General features: G+C 39.6%; 1 protein-coding gene across 4 annotated transcripts in view; it reads right to left on the reverse strand.

Moving 5' to 3' along the window:
* Positions 1-3721: 3721 nt before the first annotated feature.
* The window catches only part of LOC124530344 (PDZ and LIM domain protein Zasp), a 35430-nt gene continuing 12739 nt past the window's right edge, over positions 3722-26412 (reverse strand). Inside the window, exons 3-16 of one of the 4 annotated variants that reach the window (XM_047104488.1) lie at positions 19561-19712; positions 17280-17454; positions 16886-17016; positions 15032-15123; positions 14692-14815; positions 13340-13528; positions 13163-13253; positions 12936-13098; positions 12057-12080; positions 9081-11709; positions 7259-7445; positions 7063-7183; positions 6306-6421; positions 3722-4083 (exon numbers count right to left, since the gene is read on the reverse strand). In XM_047104488.1, coding sequence (XP_046960444.1) covers positions 4006-4083; positions 6306-6421; positions 7063-7183; positions 7259-7445; positions 9081-11709; positions 12057-12080; positions 12936-13098; positions 13163-13253; positions 13340-13528; positions 14692-14815; positions 15032-15123; positions 16886-17016; positions 17280-17454; positions 19561-19712 — 4272 coding nt within the window. In that variant the 3' untranslated portion in view covers positions 3722-4005. Of the gene's footprint in view, positions 4084-6305; positions 6422-7062; positions 7184-7258; positions 7446-7646; positions 8851-9080; positions 11710-12056; positions 12081-12935; positions 13099-13162; positions 13254-13339; positions 13529-14691; positions 14816-15031; positions 15124-16885; positions 17017-17279; positions 17455-19560; positions 19713-26412 lie in introns of all 4 variants that reach the window. The other 3 variants (XM_047104486.1, XM_047104485.1, XM_047104487.1) reach the window with 3 other exon arrangements.

Here is a 26412-nt window from a genome sequence, read left to right on the forward strand (position 1 = left end):
GGGTTGTGGTGGCCTCCCGTAGCCCGGTGATTCTTAGCACCCCCCGACGATGGTAACGGCGGGCGTTACCACAGTCGCCACCATGACGAGGAATAGCGGGGCTCCCGGGAACTGGGGGCCGTGGCTTGCGTGTATGCTGCATGTGGAGGATTTTGCCCATAATCGCCACGCTGGGCAGGCGGGTTGGCGATCGCAGGACGTAGCTTCTCGCAGCGGTGACGCTGCTGTCCGTCACCGGCCTGTGGTATTTAGCTACGCCTATTTTGATTGATTTATACCGCCATCAGTCGGTCGCCAGAGCCTCGTTTGCTGGTCGGCAGGATGCTCCACGGGCAGGTGAGGTTGGCTTGGGGCACTAAGGTGTAGTTTGCGCCCCCTTACATCCCAATTTGTGATTATTCGCTTTTAGTGTGAAGAAATTGAAGCAATTAAAAAGTTATAACAGTGAACTCATTCTCAATGGCATACAGAATTTATTTCCTGACACCTGATACCTATTAGAGTTAGAGGAATCGAAGTTTCGGCTTTTTTATAGTATAAGTTGCAATCGAGCAAGTGTCACCTGAGGTGGAGCGACTACCACCATCCATGAATATCTGGAACACCGCGAGACTTGCATTTTTGCCGACTTGGATCTGTTTAAAAAACCGTCGGCTGTCTCTGAATCTCTTTCGAAAGCTGGTTCCACATACTCTAAATATAGCTGCGCTTATTTATATATGTGCGCGATAACTTGACGACTTCCATGGTCAAGTGGTGTGTACACCGGTTTTCATGGGTACGCCACTCTGTGGTCCCGGGTCGATTCCCGGCCGAGTCGATGTAGATTACCATTAGTTTTCTATGTTTTCTAGGGTCTGGGTGTTTGTGGTAACGTCGTTACTTCTGATTTCCATAACACAAGTGCTTCAGCTACTTACACTGGGATCAGAGTAATGTATGTGATGTTGTCTCATATTATATTATATATTATTATTTAAGCATCCTATTGAACAAAAATAAGATGTGAACGATAATAACTGCGATAGTATAAAACTGTGGTGCAATTATTAAAGCTCGCCAACAAAGCGAATTTGCTCTATTAATTAAGACACTTAAATTGCAGATATTTCTTACATAATATATGAATACAAAAAAGAAAAGAAAAATAGAACACCAAACCACTAAAGAATTTTGAATTGACCGATTACAAGATTTAAAAAAAAAAAGGGTTCGATTCCTGGCCGAGTCGATGTAGATTACCATTAGATTTCTATGTTGTCTTGGGTCTGGGTGTTTGTGATACCGTCGTTACTTCTGATTTCCATAACACAAGTGCTTCCGCTACTTACATTGGGATCAGAGTAATGTATGTGATGTTGTCTCATATTTATTTATTTAACTTGGGGAGCAGGAGTTGCGAACAAGAGTAGTACTCCACGTAAATTGCGCGACGTGAAGAAACGCTCTTGGGCTGCTGAGCACATCAAGCTTATTAAGTGCCAATTTGGCTTTACCTCCCGATTGACTGAGGAACAGAATCAGGTTCGAACATCAACGCCAAGTATTCCGATATTAGCTGTTACAGCAATGAGAATGTTTTCATATGGTGAAGTGGAGTGATTTTTCAGCGATTAAAATACACTAGGTAGGTACTACGTTATATATTTATGTTCTTATGGTATGTCCATAAGATGCCTCCTCCAGATTAAATTAGGGAACATTAAGTAGACAAACTGTAATTAACATTTTTAAGTACCTCTACATATACCTCTTATATGATGTACTTATATGATATGATGCCTTGTCGTGTTTGATTTAAAAATAACAAAAACTTCAAAATATGCTTAAGCTTAAATAAAGTGCAAAATAACACTTTCAAGGAAATAATTCAAATTTACAATCGTTCCGATTTAGATGTCGAAATCAATTTTTTTCTAGCATTTAAGCATTAAGGTCTGGCCAGTACGCTCACCAAACTCTAATTCAAGATTTAATGTGTATAGGTATTGTACTCCCATCACGACGTTATTATTTATTCTCATTCATTATACATATATTATTCTCATGAATACGATTAATAACCATACTCTTTGTGTATATTAAATATAATCGGCTCAATTACATTACGCCTCATGCATCGAGCTACCTGCACTGGAGAAGAGTAAAAGAGATAAATTTGAAAACTTTTCCTCCAACGGAGAGATCGGACCCTTACCCATTTGTTTGACATTTACTTGCCGATATTTTATTTACTTAACTAATTTATCCATCTTTATTAGTTGGCCATGAGAAAAGAGATGTTGCGAAACTGCTGAAAGAGCTAAACCCCATATCCCGAATTTCCTACCGAAATCTTAGTTCTCAAATACATAATTTATTTCCGGTAAAAATAGATAAATAAAACAGCGAAATAAGATAAAATACTTTATTTAAGCTCACATAATTACTTTAAAGGATTACAAAAATTGCAAATATTCATTTCTAAATAAATAAAACTACTAGAATTAAGTTCGTTTGCAACAATTTCATGATTCCATTAGTGCAATCTGTTGTATGAACAGAAAAGAAAAATATATTATATATCTTAACATACATTATATTTCCACCGTATTGATATATTTTTCGATTGTAGCTCGGTCTTGAAATAGCATACAAGTTGTCGGTATATCATTTTAAATCGAAACGCGGTTAAGTTTAAACTATTAAAATAAAGATGACTATTGTTAATGTTAGTGACAGTTTACTAAAACATTCCGGAAGCTGTGTACAAAGCCTTAAATATTATATTCAGAGAAGTGAAGTATCACATCATTGCGAGCATTTTATCGAAAATTATCTGAAAAGCACCAAATTGTTAATATTTAACTTCAAACATAAGAGGCTTTGTTATGTTTTATTATTTACATTTACATTTTGATAATGGACGTAAAACACGTTTCACTGACCAGTTGAAACAAAACTTCTTCGAAATAAATTTGTTGACTAGTTTATATAATACAATTTCACGATTAGAACAATAATATTCCTTATTTTGTCTACTTCACGTATTGATTGTTTCCATGATAATTTTGCTTAATATATTGATAGCATAGGTTATATACAATTAAAACGAAACACAGCATTGCTGCGTGATAATGCATTGGCATATTGTATATCGTGTTAAATACCCCCGAATGTTTTATTTTGACACTGTTTAATTTCGTTTCTGCAAGATCAGAGTCTCCACCCATTTTCTTAATTAAATCAAAATCGTTTTTCTGATCATTATCAACCGAAACCATATTTCCAACTTCGCCGTTGCTAATATAGTCATCGACACCTGGAGCAGCTTCAGTTCCCGATTGAACTTCCTCAGACCTAACATGCATCGATTGATCACGATCGACAGTCGTTTTAGAACAAATGTCTAAACTCTCCTGCAAGTAACTATCTATTTTAGTGAGTTGCTCGGGGACGACCAGATTAGCCAGAGGGCTGTGTCCTCTCGTCACCGACCTCCTCGCCGCGTCTTCGGCAGCATTCACCTTTAGAAGGTTTTCTTTGCACACTGAGTTAACAATTTTGTAACTACTCAAGTCCTCGTAGTCGTCGCTTATGTATCGGAGCGGGCTGGAGGATTTCGATATTCGCGGCGAGGACCACGACGGGAGTGAGTCCAAGTCGTGAAGCATGGGCGTGAATTTGACCTTAATGACGTCCTCGTTGGTGACCGTCTCCGTCCGCAGCAGGCGGCCCGCGTCGGCGACGGCGCGGCGCGCGCAGTGCACGCGGTCCACGGTCACCTTGCTCAGCAGCTTGCCGTCGGCGCTCCGGATGTCGGAGAACAGCCCGCCCTCCGCCTGGCCGCCGGCGCTCCGCGAGTCACAAAGCGGCCCTCCCTCGAAGTGGAGGGGCGTTTCTAACTTCCTCGTGCGTTGCGGCGACGACGAGTCGCTCGTGATGATGGATGGAGAAATCGAAACGGGGCGGAACGTGATCGTGGAGTAAACAGTGTCAGAATTGTACATAAGTGTCTGAGGCTGTCTAGCGGGCGTGCATCTTGCAGAAAGGTCGTCCTCCCTTGGCGAAGAAGCTCTGTCCTTCGAGATTCTTTTTGCACACCTGAAACGAGATTCACGTTCAATATGAGTGGGGGCGCCGTTACTTTCAATATAATAAATGAAACACATATTCACACGTAATACAATTGTATCAAGACCTATATTATACAAAACGTAGATGTTATATTTATATGATAACTCTAAAACTATATACAAGGTGTCTCAAAAGAAATTTTATATTTATTTAGCTTACTGCGTGAGCGCAACGTATCCGAGGGGCGCGGGGGTTATGTCAATCGGTAGCCTGGCTCTTGGGAATTCAATCGCTATGGAGCGTTTCTCGGGAGCAGACCGCGCGTTGTGCGTGTGAGAGTTTTACAAAAACGGTGTTTCGGCGACTGTAGCGCGTAGAAAATTCTGCAGTATTCAAGGTTTTCGCCACTTAAATGATGCGCCAAGCATTCCTCTCATTCGTCATTGGGTTAAAAAGTTTGAAGAGACCGGTATAACGCTAGATAAATCAAAATCCGGGCGACCTAGGTCATCAAGAACGGTAGAAAACGTGGAGAATGTTAATCAGTCTGTTCGTGACGACCCGAACCTTTCAATTCGGAAGCGCGCAAGTGCTTTATACGTGCATAGATCATCATTACATCGCATCATGCACAAAGACCTAAAGCACCCCTACAAAATTCAATTGGTGCAAGAATTAAAGCCCGAAGATGCCAGTCAGAGGTTTCATTTCGTAAATCAGATGATTGAGCGATTTTCAACGTTTACCAACATTTTGTTTTCGGATGAAGCTCATTTTCATCTTAATGGCCACGTAAATAAGCAGAACTGCCGCTACTGGAGTGCAACGAATCCAAAACGCAAACATCAGAAACCCCTACATTCGCCTAAAGTGACCGTATGGGCTGCGATGTCGGCGCGAGGAATTATCGGCCCTTACTTTTTTGAAGACGAAAGGGGGCGTGCAGTTACAGTGAATTCAGAGCGTTATGTGGAGATGTTAGACAACTTCGTGGTACCTGAACTACAAAACTTTCCTGGCTATAACCAAAGGACATGGTTCCAACAGGATGGAGCAACTTCACACACGTCCAATATGTCTCTGCATCGTGTTCGTGAAATTTTCTCAGGCAAATTGATCTCCCGGAGAGGTGACATAAATTGGCCTCCACGCAGTCCAGATTTAACCCCTATGGACTTTTTCTTATGGGGTTATCTTAAATCTAAAGTTTACGCCAATAAACCGACTTCACTGGCCCATTTGAAAGAAAATATCCGTCACGAAATGGCAGCCATCCCCAAATCCACCTGCCGAGCCGTCATAAGTAATTTTACTGTTCGATTAAACGAGTGCCGAGAACGCGAGGGTCTACATTTAGACGATATCATTTTTAAGAAATAAATCCCCAAAAAGTGTATTTCAATAATTAATAAACATTTTTTCTATATACGGCTTACTTTTTTTTTAATCGATCCACTAAATATAAAATTTCTTTTGAGACACCTTGTATTATTGTTAGACATTTGAACTTTTCGATTGTGAGTTTTACTCATATAACATAATTTATAAATATGAGGATCAAATGACCAACTTTAAAAGATATATAATAATATAAGTTATTTGTAACATCAATATAAATATACATAAAATAGCCAAAACAATTCTACGGTGATGAAATAAGACAACACAAGCAGCTCTACTCATATCATTTGAATTCAAATCTACTAAAACAGAACCTTCCCGACGTGTCTGGAGGTTGATATATAACTTGGAAATGAACATAATACAAATATGTAGTTATTATATGTACACAATGGTGGAACACACACATTTGTTAATCTGGGTATAACACACTAATATAGCAGCGTATGACGAGCGAGTGTGCGCCTAAAATGACTCGAATTTAAATTATAAGAATATGAAGTTCGTTCTATATGTAAATATTTAGTGTCGCGGTTCCAGAGATAAATGTATAAATAAAAATACAGTATGGTTACAAGTTGTATCATAAGATTTCAAAAACATGAATTCGTAAGGTGACGGGCTAGCGGGCGTATGCATGTGTCAAACGACCGATGCTTGAGATTAATGTCTCAATAATGTCACGGACGGCTTCAAGCTTTGACTATTTTATGTTCAGTGTGTGGATCTCATTCGACTCATATGTATCATCGTGTTCGTTAATAGTTTCGAATCGAGTTGATATATCCAAAGTCTGTATAAAGTATTGATTGCAAACATGTGTCCATTAGAACTCGCATCATACGCACCGTGCAGTTGAAGCACTGACTGTGGTAGTTATTGTTGAGCGCCTCGACCCACCTGTCGCCCGCCTCCACGGGGAACCCGCAGGCGAAACATTTCGTCGTAAAGAGCTCGTTCCAGTCTGGAAGCGGTTGGGTACATATCGACTATTATACTATATTATTGCAAAAATATCTTTTACATTTATGTAACTGAATGAATTAGGAAAACAAAATTCATGAGAGTCTAACTTTTTAAATAATTCGTTTTTATTACTAATTACAAAAGGTTGATAGTTGATACCGGATTTTTTGCAAAAATTTCCTACTGTCGTTCAAAGGATATACAAATACATACAGAAGAACGTCGATTATTGCGAACCAATAAAGCACCCCTGTAGAGTCGAGATGGCCCAGTGGTTAGAACGCGTACATCTTAACCGATGATTGCGGGCTCAAACCCAGGCAAGCACCGCTGTTTCATGTGCTTAATTTGTCTTTATAATTCATCTCGTGCTCAGCGGTGAAGGAAAACGACGTGAGGAAACCTGCGTGTGACAAATTTCATAGAAATTCTGCCACATGTGCATTCCACCAACCCGCATTGGAACAGCGTGGTGGAATATATTCCAAACCTTCTCCTCAAAGGGAGAGGAGGCCTTTAGCCCAGCAGTGGGAATTTACAGGCTGTTGTTGTTGAAAGCACCCCTGTGTATGATTTGAACACACGGTTTTCAGTTAAGAGCCACGGTCAGGTTGCTTTAAAATATCTTACAAAGCGTACCTGCTTCACAGTAAGGTAATCCATCTTCTAAAAAGAATGGATTGTTTCCAAAGAGTTTTTGGCAATAGACGCAGCTGAAGCATTCTGGGTGGAAGTGTTTGCCAATCGCGTTTAAGCAATCCTGGAAAACAGACGAGTAAAATGTTTAGTTCTCGTAATTAAAACTACAAAAGAAAAACACTATGCCAATACTTACTCCTTTAATCTTAGCGTGGCACTTGTCGCAAGCCGGAGCGATGTATTGTTCGAAACAGTACTCGCAATAAAGCTGGCCATTTTCTTCCACAAATCCAATATCTTGCAACTGACGTCGGCATGTCGCGTTAACGCAGATGAAGTGTTCGGGGCACCATATGCGACCCAGAGCAGTGATGAATGGACCCCTATGTTCAAAAGTATTTCATTAATATCTAACATACAAAACTGTTAATTGGAAATAAATTTTGTTACGTTAGAGAAATCTGAACTTATTTTAATCAATTATTATATTAATAAAAACAACACACGTGCCTTAAGAGCATGCAAAACATTTCTTACTTTGAATTTGGTTTTCAGTGTGTTTTGATATAATATGTTTTCGTTACCTTGTTATAGCTTTGTCACATTTATGACATATAGGGTATTGTCCTTCAGCCACATCGACCGAGGTCATTGTGCTCAGTGGTCGGGCAACGATATGAGAATCTCTTCTACCGTCATCATTCCTCATATTTTTCTTTTCTCTGCGTTTTACGATAACTTCTTCCGAATTATCTTTATTTTCAAAATCTTCTGTTGTTTTGCAAGTTTTCGTGTGGTCGGCCAAAATATCAGTTTTGTTATTTATGTTATTACCATTACTTATGTTGGCACCGTTTGATTTTGCCGACTTATAAGTGTATAAAGTGTTATCATGCAAATTGTTTGATATTTTTTTCGTATTCTCATCATTGTTCATTAAGTTTTTATAACTGTCGTCAGGGGATTCGTTGTTTTCAAAATCTTTTTTTTTATTTGAATAATCTTTGTCAAAAATGCTGTTGTTGCTTTTATCCGAAATTTTACAAACAGGGTCTATATACGAAGAGTCGTTGAAAGCCTCAGATCTTTCGAATAACTTTTTCTTATTTAATGTGTTTGAAAATGTAATTTCGGGTTTTAAATCAGCAATGGGTTTGTCTTTGCAGTGTGTCTTATTTTTGAAACTGTTATTATAGTTTTGTTCATATTTATCTTTATGTGAGTCATCGCTGCTGGAATATCCACCATTCTGAGACTTGTCATTGTTTGATATTTGCAAGTCATGAATGCTTACATTGTTAACTTTTGGACTCGAGTCGGAATTTTTTGTAGCTATATTATTTAATATATTCGCAATGGGTGAGTTTTGAGTGTGAAATGTTGGTACGGGAGTAGTGGGAAGGGGCGGAGGTACGGGCATATGAGTGTTACTAGGATTTGTATTTAAAGAATTTGTAAGGCAAAAAATATTTGCACTGGGTGTGTTTAGTATGTTGTTGTCTAACTTGAAGCTTCTATCGAAAGCTTTATTTACAGGACGTTTTAAAGTATTTTCCCGACTATTTTCACCGGAAGGTAAGTTGTCTGTGTTTAGAGGATGCTTTGTTACAACAGTATCTTGGATTTTGTCGGCCATTGATTGAATATGATCAGCGGGTTTAATTTTCCTTTGAATCCCTATTTCATAACCATTTAGTGCCATTTTTGCCATTTTCCTTATCAAGCGTTCTTCGGCTGGACTTTTGAACTCCGTCTTATGTGGACTGCTCACAGATTGTGTTTCGTTAACTGTTAGAAACATAAAACATCAAAATAAACAAACACTAAAACAAAGCTTTGTTAAGAAGGTTGTTAATAAATAAAATTAAAGCATATATTAGAAATAAAAAAACATGTCGTTTTAGAAAACAAACTCTTATATCTAGTATATCTACTCTTATATCTATACGTCTAATATTATTTTGTCATGCACCACTCAAGACAATAGTCACACTTCTATTTCTTTGAACACAAGTCACCTAATATTTCCATTGCACGAGCCACAAAGAGGAACTCGAGACCCAGGTAGAGCAGCTTTGTTTAATACTCCTCGCCCCCTTTTTGGGGCTGATGATACACCAAAAGCTTTGCCACGAGCGGCAGCTCCTACACTGGAACCTGTCGACGGGGTAGGATCACACACTGGACCTTGGTTAGCACCAGATATATAAGGAGTCGGTTGATAAACTTCAGTTTGATTACTAGTGGTGGCAACATTTTGGTTAGTAGTATTAAAAGATAAATTTTGCTGGGGTGACATGGTTTCCTTGATGGGAGGAGGAAAGACCTGTTTTAAGTTGTAATTGGATGGTTGAATTGTAGGTTTGGTTTGTTGGTATGTATTAAAAGGCTGTGCTGAGCCTTGCCTTATTTCTATTGTTTTCGCGGATTGTGCGCTTTCGAATTGTTCAAAAGTTTTCTTCGTAGATTCAACAGTAGTACTACCGTATTCAAATTTATTTTGTGATTCCATTTGCCTCTGACCATAACTTTGGTTTATCATAGAATCCTCTTTAATATTTGCATTACCTCTGTTATAGGATTCAGTTTGGTATTCTACATTAGATTGCTGTTCTTCCTTTACAAGCACTGGTTGATTTTGGAGCCATTTTTTTACATTATTATCTTGAAAGCTTGTATCAAATTCTTTTTTAAATGACGAACCTGGTGGTATAGAAGGCTGGCATTGTTTAGCGTTATATCTTGGTGTTGAATCTTTTATACGAGGAGCTTGTGCCTTTAAGGAATTAGGAGCGGCTGGTAGCGTAGGAGCTGGTGAACGGCCTCTCGGTTTAGGGGTCGACGAACGGCTAACTTCTTCACTACCAGGTTTATACATCCGACCTTCGGGAGCTACATGCTCTACAGTAACTAAATTCATTTGATAATGAGGTATTATTGGCGCAGGTTTATTAATCATACTAGGTGTGGTTGGACGACTATTGGTTGGTGAATATCTTGATAAATTTTGTGCTTCATCCTGAACTGGCTGAAATGACATAGAGGTTTCGGTTTTAAACTTAGTTTGAGGTTGTGGCACTGGTGTTCGAGTCTGAGGTATTTCAGATTTCTGCAGTAAAGGCAACTCTCTTTGTCCACTACCAGGATTTGTTGGCTGAGCTTTGTTTGAGTCTGATATTATATGAGTGTGTGAACTTTCTAGATTTTGTTGATAAGGTGGAATACTATCTGGTCTATGTAAACCCGGTTTTTGTAATACAGGACTAGCCATTGTATTCTGCGTATTCGGCTGTGCACTGTAGCATTCAGCAGGTGGAATTGGTGAAAATCCTTGGTGTGCGCCGGATACACTAGTTGGCACGTTTTCCGAATAATTGGTATTAGGTTGTTGTTGCAAAACAAAGCCTTTATTTTGAGGAGAATAATTAGAAACTCCACAAAACTCTTGAGGTTGTTGAGGTGGAAGCGTTTGTCTGCTTACTGGTTTAAAAGCAGATGCTTCGGAAGATGTTTGAAACATATTAGGTTGCATATTTGCTTGGCCAAATTGATTTGGATCAGAGTAATGGGTAGAGTTATTAGTGTTCTGGTTTGGCACTGATTGTAAAAGTGCAGAATTTTGCGTTTGATTTTGATCAAAAGAAGTTGAAGAGTAATTCGGGTTTGGTATATGAAAAGATAGAGGGCTGTATGGTCTCTCCGGAGCTATTGTAAGTGCTTCTATCAAGGATCCCCTTTCAATTGTAGGCTTATTTGTTGCTTTTGTAGTACCAGTCACTTTAGGGTTTTCTTTGGAGGGTGTTTTGGATTGAACTTTTGGATTACTTGGATTATAAGTATGAGGCGCCGACGGATTTTGTTTATTTTCAGATGGGTTACATTTTTTGAAATTAGGAGCGTTTTGGTTCTGTGACATATTGCAGGTTTTGGCTGATTGCCCGCTTTCTTTGTTTTCTGTTTCAGAGGACATAAATACTGGTGGGTGATTATAATTATTGAAAGCGGACGCCTGTTGTTGTATGTTTGCTTCTGCAATCTTATTCTCCTGTTTAACATTTAATGATTTTATATCATAGCCCTTATTAATTTGTTCCTGTTTCATCGCGAATTCCTGTGACATTTTTTGTGTATTAGATACATTAAATTCACTCTGTAAAGGAAGGAACTGATTTTCTTGAGACTCAATTAATTTTTCGATATCCTTCTTCGTTATTTGCTTGTTAGTGTCAATTTGGTCAGAGGCTGTTTGCGTTTGATACATCGCAAAGTTCTGTTTTTCAGATATGGCTTTTTCGGAAAACGATTGAACACTACAACTTGCAATCTCTTGTATCATTTGTGATTTTTGACTTTGCATTGAAAACTCTGATTTAGAAGTAGCTTGCGAAGTAGACATCATAGTCGATCCAAAGGTGTTGTCTGAAGGGAGTCCTGGAGTTTGTTTGGCTGAGGATACACTTTCCTCGACTGACTTCGTTTGGTTTGAGAAGTTAATATTGCTATTCGTTGTCATCATTAATGATTCTCTAGCCGAGGCAGATGAATCGCTGTAAGGTGTGTTATGAACAAAATTAGGATTTATCTCTTTCTCGATTTCGTCATCTGGGTGATTTGACGGGGGCCACACAATGCTTTTTACGTTTTTAGCTTTAGGAGTATTGATTGTTATATGATTAGCAAAGGTTGTAAATGATGGGAGGAAAAAATAGATGAAAATACGTATTAGTCATTTCAAAAACTATCGTTTTAAAAAAGCTGAATTCGCAAAAATCTTAATAAAGCAGAAATATGATAACTCCAAGAATCGTAACATTATTTTCCGTAATAAATGCTAGGTGTCTAATTTTATAGATAAAGTGCCACGACAAAAGTTAATTTAATGCTGACATTGGCTGCTCGATTAGCGCATACATGTTATTGATATTTACAAAACGAGTAGCTGTGAAAAGCTCATTTACTAATACTTAAGTTTTGATCGCCAATTTATAGATTACCTTTAAAAATCGAAACTGGGGCCTCTGTCAAAAATAAAGAAAAGCACTACATAAATCAAGACTTTAGACCGAAAATAACACGTATAGTTTTTCAGCATTACCATTATAATTATACACTTAATAGTCAATAAAAGTTAGAATTTAGTTTTAATTTATTACTGTACACTCCAGGCCCAGACAATTATATTATTATAATGTCTATTACATTTCAATTGTTAAAAATTAAATTTACCTTATAAATTATCAGCTGTAGTTATTACCAGCTACGTTGCTCAAGAGTGACTAAAGTGCCTTTGGCTAACCTGACTACGCCAATTAATTCAAAGAGTGTTCTGGTAATGTCTACGTTTAGATTTATTGAAAGAATGCAATTTTGAAGTGATCGATTCTCTGCCAAATATCTATATTTAGATCACACAGCCAAACAGCAGCGTGTGCCAAATATCTTTCCACTAAATATAGCCCAAATTAATAAATTAATGTAAATATAGAATGAGATAAGGGGAAATGTAATTCACGCAATGATGATGGTGCTCAACATCTCAAGGTCCTCAGAGCGTGCCGTATCTACAGAATGGAACGTTTCGTCGACGGTTTTAAAAAACGAAATGTCCGAAGTGTGAAAAATGGCAACCAACAGAAGTATACAACCGAGACAATCGAATCGTTTGACGCAGAATTCATTTACATCAACTGCACTACAGCTTCATAATATATCAATATCTCTTTAAACAATAATTACAGAGTCGTTCAGCTTCATGAAATTCGACATTAGAAATAATAGAGACGCCCGTTCTGATCGCACCGAGCAACGACGCGTAAGCGAGCATCGAGAACGGCCTTCTCCGCAGCATCAGATAGCAAAGGTGACGCGCTTACTGGGGGCGTAGGGCGCGCCGGGGGCGGCGACTGGGGGCCCGGCGGGGGGCCCGGCGGGGCGCGCTGGGGACAGCGGCGCCGAGCGCGGCGAGAGCGACGCCGGCGAGTACGCCGAGCCAACCGACGAGCCGAACGGCTTGGGCCCCGACAGCGTGCTGGACGGCTGCACAGACACAGGGGTCACGGCCGGTCGCGTCGCGGGGAGCGGGACCGGCCGGGACACTTACGCTGAACATGGACGACGAGCCGTTCGTGTAGGTGCTGGTCGCTAGCGGGGGCAGTGGCGTCGAGTAGGCGTTGCTCGGGACGCGGCCACCACTGGAATAGAGAGCGAGAGAGTCAGAGGGTGATTGGGTTGGACCGCTGGGCGGGGGAAGGTTTCAAGGCATGTGTGGTCTACTCACGGCGGCACGGTGACGGGCTCCAGGTTGGCGGCGGGGGGGTTCTGGCGCGCGACGAGCTTGGCGTGTATGTCGCAGTACAGCTTGCCGTTGATGTTGTAGTAGCCCTGGTTCTTGAGCGAGGAGCCGCAAGTGGAGCACTTGAAGCACTCCACGTGCATGTTCTTGTCCTTGATGCGCACGAAGACGCCGCTGCGCACACACGTTACGTTACACCGGCCGCTTGTGTTGTTAGTTTGTCGTCATTTCGCATTAATTTTGTAAAATATGTTTACATTATCTCGATTATTTTTTAACATTATCTCGATTTGTCCATGAGCACTGAAAGTCTTTACTTAGCTGATTCATCGCGAGATGATAGCCACCGTGACGAATGTGCGAATAGCAGCGTCGCGGCTGCAACTATTCATTTAAACTCAAATAAAAAAGAAAAAATACTAATATGTATCAAGTTAGGTATGCATAAATATTTTTGCCATTTCGCACGTCTGTCGTGGTGCTGCTAGCTCTGCAGTGAGTTGAGACACTATTTATAAGTTATTAGTCGCTATCGCTACAACGAATATTAGTCGCATTCAGTGATGTGCTCCGTTACTTTCATCCTACTACATGGCTCGCTCAGTGCGACTATGAAATGTCATGCTGAGTAAAGTATAATACAATAGGCTATTTGACAATACGAAAAATAAATTGTGAATTATTGTAATCAGTGTATATTATGTATTTAAAAATGGTTATTTACTAACGAAACTTGAAAATAATACTTAATTTGTTCAAAAATCAATAAATAAAAATGCACTTTTTCAAACGTTTGTCACGTGACACAAAACGCTCCTGATTGGCCGGGCTTATGATGAAGTCACTTTCTTGTAAACCTTGCTTTTCTACTATATGTACCACAGATTAAAATACAGCAAAGTGACGTCACCGACCCCATTGCAGCGACATATTGTCCAAGTACCGTTTTCGCGCGTTATTTAAATATGGAATTTTTAATATGATATTTTTCGGCAAATATGTACTAGAAATAAAAAATCAACTTTTACTGGGTTCCTTAACCTCTATTAAATAATATAAAATGGAGTTTAAAAACCAGTCGAATAGCCTATTGCGACGATCAAGTCGCTTCCAGGTGCTCGGATGAAAGATCTCGATGAATGAAACACGACAACGAAGCGCAGATATTGAACATGCAGCTGAACTCGACACGCGATATCTGCACCGCCGACGGCTCGAGTGACGGTGCCACTCGACAACATTTTGATATTAAACAGAAACGTGGCCGAACGAACCACACAAGTAGCACAACTACCACGACCCGGTCGCAAACACGCCGGGCGGGCGGCGGGACTCACGTGATGAGGCGCTCGCACTCCTCGCAGATGTTCTGTCCGGTGGGCAGGCCGCCCGTGTTGGGCGCGGGCGCGTCGGGGCGCGCGGCGGGCGCGGCCACGTGGCGCAGCGGCGACGGCTCGGCTACTATTCATTTATTCATTTTACTAGGCCTCCTTGCGACTTTGAGGGTACGAATTCTGTGCTTATGAACTCAATTTCCTTTTTCGACCGGGGGGAAATGCTCTTTAATTTTTTTAATGTCTCAGTGGGTCGACAGTGGTATTTCAGTTTTAAATATGGACCACTCCGGGAATCGAACCGGAGCGTTAGTCGGTGACGATAGTAGGTCTCGATATCTACCTGGCTCCGGGTCGTTTTGCTCCTCCTGTAGCACTTTGAAGACGGCACTCTTCTCGGCGTCGTACGTCTTTTCATTTTTCTTGAAGTTCACCCTTTGGAGAGAATTACAAATTAATAAAAAAAGAACAGACAGGATCTTAGTAAATGTGTAGATAAATTGGCAAACTAATATAGTAGGATAGCCCTAGAAAGTATTTGAAAAGATTACTGCTAATACCTACTTTTTTGGAAATTTTTTTGCTCATCGTCATGGTCCATAAATATAATAATGGTTAATAAAATCATACTACAGCGCCACCTACACGAACATTAACAAACCACAGATGACCCTAATTGGGGGTAGTTGGGTATTTGGCGCGGTTGGGAGTCCGCCCCGTCCACAGTTTCTATGTCTCGGTGGACGGAGCGGACTGCCCAACCGCGCCCCATCCGAGCCGGAGTACCACAGGGTAGCTGCCTGTCGCCGCGGCTTTACGCGGCGTACACGGACGACATCCCCACCCTCCGCGACCATCTGCGTGAGATTGAAGAGGACGTGCCGTTGGCCCTCTATGTGGACGACAGCGCGTTCTTTGCGTCGCCCTATCACCAAATCATCGCTGCAAGGATGATGCAGCGTCTGTTGGATCTACTGCCAGAGTGACTTGACAAGTGGAGGATGGCCTTCAACGTCGGAAAGACGGCCGCTCTGCTTGTTGGCCACCAGAGGCCGATGCGTCAACTCACTCCGACTCCGAGGCCAGAACGTAGAGTGGAAGACCTCAGTTAGATACCTGGGGTGTCATATCGACCGGTCGCTGCGGATGGTTGCCACCGTCAATAAGGCGGTGAACCAAGCTGTGGCGGCCTGGTCGAAGCTGTACACCCTTTTCACCTCCAGACTCAACACGAGAACCAAGCTGAGGATCTACGGTGCCTACGTCTGCTCGCGCCTGACGTATGCGGCCCCTGCCTTGTACGCGCTCTGTTCCGCGCACCAGAGAAGAAGGATACAGATCCAACAGAACCGATGCCCGCGACTCATAGTAGGAGCTCCGAGATACGTTAGAAACGACGTAATAATACACAGAGACACCAGGACGCCCATGGTGGAGGAGTTCGTCCGCAATCTCGCGCGCACAATGTTCGCTCGCGAGGACAACAGTGTGTGCGGGGCACCTCCACGGTATAGCACCACTCCATGCTCAACAGAGGGGCGTCCTCAACCTCGTGAGCTCCTACTATCGCCGACCACCTGCACCGACGCAGGCATCGAAGACGACGATTTGGAGCTCTCATAGGGCGACGCAACACCGGACTGACAACCAAACGGACTTGACAACCACTAGGAGTAGACAACCCACATCTAAGGGTCATACCACTGGGTCCAAGGGACCCTGGCCCACTGGGCCAAAAACACACTGACACGGCAGCGAGTAGGCTGCCGTTGAGGACATGCCCGGGCAAGGAGATTCGCCTCGAGGCCCGTACCCCGCTTGATCTAGGCCAAGCAGGACGAACCAGTCGTCGGGGTAGTTTACTATTATACAAACCAACGATCATTTAAGCCTCCATATGAATCAGCTTCGTTTTAGGCGATCACAAAGAGTAGTAAGTGTGACTGCAGCCAATCACCCGGCAAACTTTGGTGTGACCAAGTGACGTCACTGACTGGTCTCGAGTGTGGACTGAGGTTAAGAATCGAATTATGTACAAGTATTATAGTGCACTAAATGTCAAATAACAATTACTGCACAATACCTTATTCCAGATGTTTAATCCTTGCTAACCAGACAGAATTTAGGCGCCAAGTTCTGCAGCCTTAAACTTAAAAGTGTAGACCAACGAGGTCGTTGTAAATCGATATGAACCTACCCAAGCACTCCTCCAGCCAGCACCTCGGTCTGCGCGGAAAGTGTCTCGGCGATGGTCTTGTCGCTGTACATGTTGACTGGAGTGTTGTACTGCTTGTTCACGATGCTCTTCACGGAGTCGTTGCCGTTCATCTGAAACATTAAACAATTCATTGCACTGACTGCCGACTGGCATAATACACACAAACTAACCAAGTGGATCTCGAAGGATGATAATTTGTACATCATGTAAGGATTTCTGACAGTTCATCGTCAGATTAAGTCGTGTTAGAAATGTTGTAAATTCTTATCCCTTATTTAATAATCACTAGATGATATTAAGGCAGCCAATAAAAATCCCATCGTGCATTTGTGTAATCACAAATGAAACATTTTTATTAAAAAATAATACTTACATAGCCGAAAGGCTTAGCGACGCTGTTGTGTCCAGAACCAAAAGCGCGTGTGGGCTGTGGGGTAGCCTTCAGTGATGTGTTCGTGACTGGCACTGGATTGGTGCCGAGTGGACGAGTGCCTGGGCGAGGGAGACTGCCCGTGGGGGTTACTGATGGCCTCCAGGTACCGCCGCCGCTAGAATTATTACAAATGTAGTTATGTATATTAATTGAGTGAAAATGTCTATAACCTCAACTCGATTTTTCATTATTATGTTTGTTATTAAAACAGAAGTAGAATAAGTGAAGTGATGTTAATAAGTATTAAAATTCGTTTAAATATCATTTCCGGTTTTTTAACCTTATTTAGATTTTTTTTTTTAAATCATTTCAATTTAAATTAGCCCATAAACTGCGTTCTAATTTCGCACTACATCACATTAAAAATAAATACAGCGACGACCCCATGTTAAATATAAAACCCATAAAAAGTTGTTTGCAAGGCTTCCATTACGCAAATCGCCCGTTTAATACAAGTCACCACCTGGCTTCCATATAAGTGACATTCGTGTGACGTAATTAACTCGCATACATCTTGAATGTCACTATTGTTATTTAATGAGTTCGTTCGTCGCTACGAACTAGGCGCCTCCGCTGAAGAACGTTAAGGATTTTAATGATCTTTCTTTCTTTTGTGCATTCCAATGCAGATAATGTCATTGGAAATGACAATGAAACCGAACCCGTTGGTTCGGTCCGGCTCGCACGGCGCGCGGCACGTGCCGCTGCCGATATACTGACTAGGGTTGTTGAGGATGTGATTATGAGGAAGAGGAGGAGGAAGAGGATTTGTCGAACGCAAATTTAGAGGATGCGGATGAGGATGAGGATATTTTTCGTGAAAGAGGATGCGGATGAGGAAGCGGATGAGGAAGCGGTAGAGAAAGCGGATTAGGAAGATAGGAAATTATAAATACTAGCGGACCAAACCGAAAAGCCGTTATTCTGACTGTACATAACATACATACACTTAAAAAATTGAACTATTCTCAAAACACACAATAAAGAATCATCAAAATCGGTCCAGCAGTTATGAATGAGTTCAATAACATACACAACACAAGCACACAAAAAAGATGAGTGAATAGTACAATTTATTTTAGGAATTCAAATGATATATATAGTATATAATAAGAATGCAGTCTTTATATCTTTATTAAGTCAAATATTTTATTAATTAAAATAAAGGAATTGAATACTAATAAATAATGAAATTTAATTATAGCGAGGTTATTTTTTATAAAAAATAATTTGGACGCTGTTTTCCCTGGCAACCGGCTTCTTAGCTCATAATATCCAGTATTGCTAAAACGTCGTTCCCTGGGCATACTTGATAGGGGAGAAGATAAGTATTGCCGTACAGCTCCTTAAAGCTCCCAAATATTTCGGATCAATTTTTCACCATAAAAGACTGTGTTCATGCATATTAATTAGTTTTCTTTAATGTCGTTATTTAATAGTAGCTTTAGTACCACAGACCTATCTTCTATTGGTAAACGGGGAAGCGGTGGATGTAGGGCAGGATGTGTCTACTACAGCTCCAAATTCCTCATAAATTGCTCTTAAATTTTGAGGAAGCGATAGCGGAAGAGGATTTTTAATTTTTATCTATGAGGATGCGGTATCGGTTGAGGAACCCAAAATATTGAGGAACTTTCGCATTATGAGGAAGACGAAGAGGAATCCTCAGCAACCCTAATACTGACCGACTGTTTACATGCTTTGTTGTGAATTCGTTTTTCGATACACCTACAGAGTAGAACCACTTTTTTAAGCGTTTATATAAATGTTCCGGCACACCGGTTTGAGCGACCAATGTTGTTGTTTCAATTCCTATACGTAAAAAGATAGGACGCAGTAACAAGGAAGTATCTTGTGTATTAAAAACCAATTTCTCTGCTGCGAGCAAAATTAAGGTAAATTTGAAAAATCGGGTAAATGTTTACTTCTGTTCGAGAAGTTAATTGAGGTACGGGATCGAAGCCCTGTTCGGATCCACATAGGATTGAGTCTTATGCAAGCCGTCGCAGTAGACGCCCAGGAGGCAAGAACTGAACTCTTTAGAAGATACTATACACCTTTTCCAGGTCTGTCAGTCATGGACAGTCTCTGTATTGGAATTTAGAGCAATAGTTTGATGCACAGTTGTTTCTTTTTTGTGAAATACCACTGCAACTGCACTTCAGGAAAACATTGCCAATATAGTCGTACTTTATATGGTTCTACTTGTAAAAGTATTTACCGTTGGACGGTGAGTTCAAGTGCTTGTCCAGCAGCTCGGATAGCGTCCTGAGCTTCCTGATGCCTCAGCGTGTACACGTCGGTGTTGTTGACGCGGATCAGCGCATCGCCGGCTTGCAGTCCCGCGCGCTCCGCCGCGCTCCCGCCGTTAACCTGAAACAATGAGTTACGTAGCCATTTTAATATAACAAAGGACAATTAATACATTAAAATATATGCTTTGGTCAAAATAAGTCCCAGTTTTTTCACAATTATGATCGCTTACTTCAATGTCAGATTGCATTACACCGTGTATGATCAAATAATAAGTGATTGTGAATATTTGGTAAATATAATAGTTATTGGTAAATCATTAATAAAGCTGTAGGTGACGCTCCAGCACACGACCACAAATGCCGACGACAGTGACATCACGTTACATTTATACATTATTTACCATATTTATCTTGTACTGAGAAAATGAACAACAATTGATTATTTCGAATTCAATTGAAATTTCCTTCTAACTAAGGAAGGTAAACATATTGTATGACATAAACAGCAAATATATTTGCAGTAGTGTTGATTTATTTCGTCAGTATTTTTTATTATTTCTATGATTTGATTTAAGAGAAATATAATCAGCTCCGTAATTAATTAAGATATATGCCAACGCATGGATTCCGTAAGGGGAGTGATATATTCAAGTATATATTCATAACACGTCATGTCCAGTTCCCGGCTGCACACGAGTAAATTAGGCGCTCGTCCCATGACATTGTTCCAGTCCAGCCTGTCCAGTCATATATATATTTCATTATATATTATAAAATAAAGTCGTCGTGTCTGTATATGATTAATTTAAAAAATACGGCAACGATTTTCACCAGTCCACGGAATGATTCATGAGGAAAATTGAGTCGTATAATTCATTAAGGCTTTTGTGTGAACTGGTCGGACTACGACGATGATAGAGATGTGTATTATCAACGACCTACATAATCTTTTTAACTACGCAACGGATATAGAAATACTACAGCGTCATGAAGTAAAGCTACTTTTTATTTGGTAGTCTTATTAAGTTCAATATTACCTAGTACAAAATACCTATAAATATGGTTCCGTGGACTTAGACAACAATCACATTAATTATTCAAACATTAATTAATCTCATATATATGTATATATATTGTAGCTCAGTCAACATAAATCATGTAATTGACATACGATAAATAATAACGCTTTTGCTCCTAATATCATCTACTTAAAAGTATCGCTGTAATGGGTCCATGGTTTCAACGACATTGTATCTATTAAATATGCGCAAGAAAATCACATCCAGACGACTAGACATGGACATTAGTGAGGAATGCGAGGCAGAGGGAGAGGAAGGTAGCGCTGACGTCATCGTGATATCAGCGAGGTCTGGATTGCTCCGAATAATTCAAGTACAAGTAAAACTGCATAAAACTTTCTACGACAATAATCAACTAAATTCATCAATTATAATAAATTATTAAAATATCAAAATTACATCGATTATAGTAGGTACTCGACATATAGATATTAATTTGACCAAATTAGGTTTGCTATATCCCGAATGGTTCGGTACTCAAGGGCTCGACTGAATAAATTGTTTAGTAGTATGTATGAGCTAATAATACCAACAATCCGATTGTTTTCCGTAATCATTTTATCAGTGAGGGTGTTGCAGGCATCTCTGGGTGGCCGTCACCGCTATACTACCGTCGAACGTCAACATTTAAAATACTTGAAGGCACAATTTATATAATAATGATTATCTTGGAGAATGAAAATGGCGTGTATCTAAGTTGTAAAGAGTACGTTGACTGACTTACTGTTGGCGACACATGGTCTCGAGTTGATTAGCTTATCCATAAATTAAAGAAATACATTTTCTAAATGGTCTTAGTTTATACAACGAAATATAACTTACAAATCGAATAGGCTCGGTACATGTGAGGCGACAGCGTGGCGACGCGTGCCGTACTCTTACACTAAGGCGTGAATGTATTCGGTCAAGCTTATATTTTACGTCCCCTTCCTATCAGTCAGCTGCCAGGAATTCAACGTTTCTGCCAGCTGTTAAACTCGCAAGATAGCCTTCTTTTGGTCGCGAAGCGGTTGGCAATGACCTCGGCGCAACACTGTTTACCCTCAACGAAAGAGATAACTAGGTGGTTGTGGATTTGGTTCGCATTCTCATCAAACGATATAATATCGTGGAAATCTTTCATCAGGCTATCGCAGTCACGCTAAAATTGCCGTTTGTTTGTGTAACGTTTGAAGTCGTGATTCGTTGATGTAATTGTTTCCAATTAGTTAGGATTTGACTCATACTTCTCGGATGCGATTTAAATGAAAAATATCTCGTTCCGTATTGTTTGTAATGAAGCTATAGTCAAAGTTGAGTTTTTCATTACGTATACTATTCCTGTATCAAACATTTATTATCATTTAGAATTACCTCAAGGTAATAGGATAAGTCCTTGGGGTCATAATTCCTCGAGATCAGATAGAAAATCAGAGCATCTGATTTATTAGCAGTATATTATTTTTTTATGTATTTAGCATCTATATATAATATAAATGTCTATAGCTGTATTAAAGACGGTCGTCCTTCAGAGGGTAGAGTATTGTCAAAACACGTTGTGGGCAAGAGTAGACAGACAGACGGCCAGAACCCGAGATCGTTGAAGTCTTAGAACTCCGTGTAAATTTTTAAATAAACACTTCCGATTTCAAATTTATTATTTCATAAAGGTTTCGAAAACGATATTTTTAATAATCTATGGCGATGCCCTTAGCGTGGCGGCGCACGCGCATGCCTTATACGGGAGCAGAAATACAAGAGCGAGAGATTAATGCAGTCCCGCCCGCCCGCGCCGCGCGCCGTGCGAGGTCACGCCATATTATATTTTCTTTATTGTTAACTTCTTTCAATGTACGGCGTCTGGCGGCGAACCACAGCTGATAAATAACAAGATTACTGTTCATTCGTATTCTCTAAAAATAAATGTTAACAACACTTATAAAAATACTAACGACGATCCTATTGATAATTTACTGAAGTTTCTCGCGAACGGAAAACAAACAAAAACATACCGGAGCGCTACTACACTAAAAATACCTTCATTATTGCTAAGATTTTATTTTCAATACGACATGACAATCATTATATTTCTCTAAAAAAATAATTAATGCATCTATCAGCTTACAATTATTTCTAATGATCTTTAATTCTTGCAAATATTGAGAAAAAAGTGTGAGAAACAACGAGGAAAATCTATTAATATTCAACAGTTTCATGAACACAGCAAAAGCAGCAACTTACGGTAATATCGAAATAATTAACTGCCATGATTTACACATAATAGAGTTTCCTTGCAGCACGGATGTCGCGGTCATATCTACACATTTCTCAGCTAGCAACGCCGTCATTGTTAGCAGTGCTAGTCGCCGCTGTGTAGGTATAGCAGCGCCTAGCTACCTACCTACCGGCTACCGAGATAATTAGAAAATACCAATGACGATAATCCACCGAACGTTGTCGCCGCACGGCGTTCTAATTTCAAAACAAATCTCTGCCAGTACGTGACTCAGATTATGTTCCAAGTTCGAAACAACAAAACTCGACCAGTTACGCAACCGCTCGCCGACGGCTGTCCAGTCGCGCCGGCCGCCGGCAGCCGGTCCGTTAATGAGAGTGAATCTGTTCATTCTCTCGTAGAAAGGGTAGATATGTGCTAAGCTTTTAATCGCAACTATAAAAACTTCTCTTCATACAACACAGATGGCCTCTCATTTTAGGAGTGGCTTGTAATGGAAATTAGATTGATTTGCACGTGGACCTCTTTTTGTCAATTTTGATATTCTTAATAAAGTGGATTAAATATTTCTACTTTTTGAATTATTTTCATGGAAATCTAAAACGTTCTCTTCAATATATAAAATGAATTTAATAGTTCTATGAGTCTATTAATCTAGTTTACCGTTGGTAGCAAATTGCGGTCCCACTTTTGAAATTGAACGTCTCACCAAAGACCAAATGCGATATTGTATCTCTGTATCGCTTATATACACCGTTTAGAGTGGTAAGCAAAGAGTTGAATACCAACAACACTTTTCTGGGATCCCTAATTATTGAGATGCACATCTCTCGCAGGCCATTGACTGTGGGCAATAGTGACTCCTTGACCTTTTTAAATAAACAAATAAATAAAATACTTCGTATAACACATTCCGATATATCAAGTTGTGTCCTAAATAGGCAACCCGTCAACGTCGACGCTTTACGAGCTCCTTCTAAGGCAGAATAAGTGTACAGTGTTTATTCTGTATTGTTGTCTGTTATCACGGCATGATCAAAGGTCATGTAAACATTTAGGTCATGTAAATATAATTTTGTCTGAATCTTAATGAAATGTACGACTTCGTTTAGATATATTTTGACGATAATCTTCGATAACACACGCGTTAAGTCTTAGTGTTGGTTCAATCATAATGAACCAAATACTACAAACGTTGGTAGCGGCGTTTAATAGTAACCATTCGATAATAACAATTTTATGGCTCGTTAGCTGGATGCGCCAGACCGCAAACAGGTAAGGCGACATACCCTGGAATGTCGTAAGAACCTGTCCGCATTAGATCATCCTCTATCCTATTTCCCCACTGATCTTAAGGTTAATATGCTTATATAATGCAACATTCAGTTCAAGAACACTTACCCGCAACTAACTTACATATATGTAACGCAAGTGAGTTTCAGCGGTTTGTTCTTAAATATTTATCGTATTTACATGAAGAATAAACCGAAATGATCCCCAGCGACTAATGCTCAAACCTTTCATACGATATAAGTGAGTCGCATGACGTCAGACTCCAAAAAAGTCTGCAACAACTTTGTGTGTTTTTTACTTACAGATTAAATCTTCAACTGACATCTGTACATACGTTGTACACCCACGTCCCGTGCGTATATCCGCGTCATTCATGACAGATATGCGCGGCCGAGTTGCTAACCTCTAATAGTATTCTATAAACAAAGCGTTTCGCTATGATTAGGCACATCCATGTAGATCCGGGAATTAGCAGTTCAGTGACCTGTCAGATGCTCTAAAGAGTAACATTAGTGAATTTGATAGCGGAGTCGCGATCCGAGCCGCTTGTTCATTAAATTAGATTTTTATATTGGTATCTACATACCCATCGATACGAACAAAAAATTACTTTCGAGCCGAAGCGATCACTTGAGCTATCTTTAGTTTAGACTACTCAATAATTTATTTCATAAGATCTTTAGGTAGAATCGTGAACTGTCTCATGTTATAATAGTTTTATTGTATCATCCCTTACAGACGGACAGATAAATGCAAAATTAATAAAAACATTAATTCGATTAGTTGAGCAAAAATACCGTTAGATTAATGATTACGGCTGATCATTTAATCATAATCGAACGTCATGATCGATTTGTCTCGTGCCTCAGATGTTAAAGTCAGATAGCAAATGGAGAATTTGAATATTGAAACGACCAAACACTCGCGCTAGCACGTTGCGATGTCCATAGAACAACACTCTATTGATACTGAAAAAACAAAATAGAGTTTTTCAATAAAGTATCGATAATTTATACTTTATAATCGATATTTTATCGATAATTTATACTTTATAATCTACACTAATACTGAAAAAATAAAGCTTATTTGTTTGTTTGTCCGCACAAATTGTAAATAAATAAACTTTTCATGTTTCATCTATCAAGTTTAATAACTCTATTTACTAATAATTAACGTCAGTATATACGACCGAGAGATATTTGCAGTATGTGTAACTACTAAGTTACTTGTAATCGCATATTAGCTTTATTCAAATTGTTTGGTGATCAATATTGTAAGCAACAGTTATATTTATTACTCTTGATTGTTTTTATAATACATTAAGAAACTTAAAAACAACTTGGAATTAATCGTTCACGTCGCGATATTTTATAGATTCTTAATTGTCGTAGCGGTTCAAAGTTTTTGTACATAACTGATTTATAATTTATTCCATTGGCAAGAAGTATAAAGATAAATAAACTTTGATTTATTTATGCGCGATTTGCTAACAGCTCAGCCATGTACCAATACGAACAGTTTTTGATTAATATATTTTTATTTATAGTACAACTTAAATTAAGTCTTAAGCACTTATCCCACTTTAATTATATTTCTAAATTTCCGATAACAACTTAGCTGACATTAAAAAGCGCCATTTTTTCACGAATCATTAATGAATGTGAAATAATGTCATGTCAATTGAAGGTCAATATTATTTATTTGCTTTGACACCTCCTGCCATTGATATTACCATATGTCTATTCTAATATTATAATTGTGAAATAACTCTGTCTGTCCGAACTTGAACTAAAATGAGTTCGATGGTATGTGGTATGAACCAAACTAGAAAGGACCTGAGCTGATTTTTTATACCTAACATCTGAAAACCAACTCCCAACCGGCGAGCAGAGCTGCGTGCGATTTACTAACTAACAGTGCAGTATAAGTAAAATGAATAAAGCAAACCAAGTCAAGTAGGTCATAACTAAATCTTATAAGAAATATGAAGTACGAGTATCTTTCTTTGCCTCGTAAGTCGTAGTATTATAGTGTCCTTTCGTGATTTTGACTAATCATCTTGCGTCGCCGTGCTATTTGTATTGAATAGTAAAATAAATTATCAAATGTTTTCTTTTAAGAGATAATGCGCTCTGTCAGTGGGTTACAAATGAGCTCTTAAATAATGTTACACCGTTTAAATCATGGAAGTTTCCTCGCTTCAACAATAACGATTGCTCAGAGGTCAAGTA

This window comes from Vanessa cardui, chromosome 6 (assembly GCF_905220365.1).
Source record: "Vanessa cardui chromosome 6, ilVanCard2.1, whole genome shotgun sequence".
Taxonomy (NCBI): Eukaryota; Metazoa; Arthropoda; class Insecta; order Lepidoptera; family Nymphalidae; genus Vanessa; species Vanessa cardui.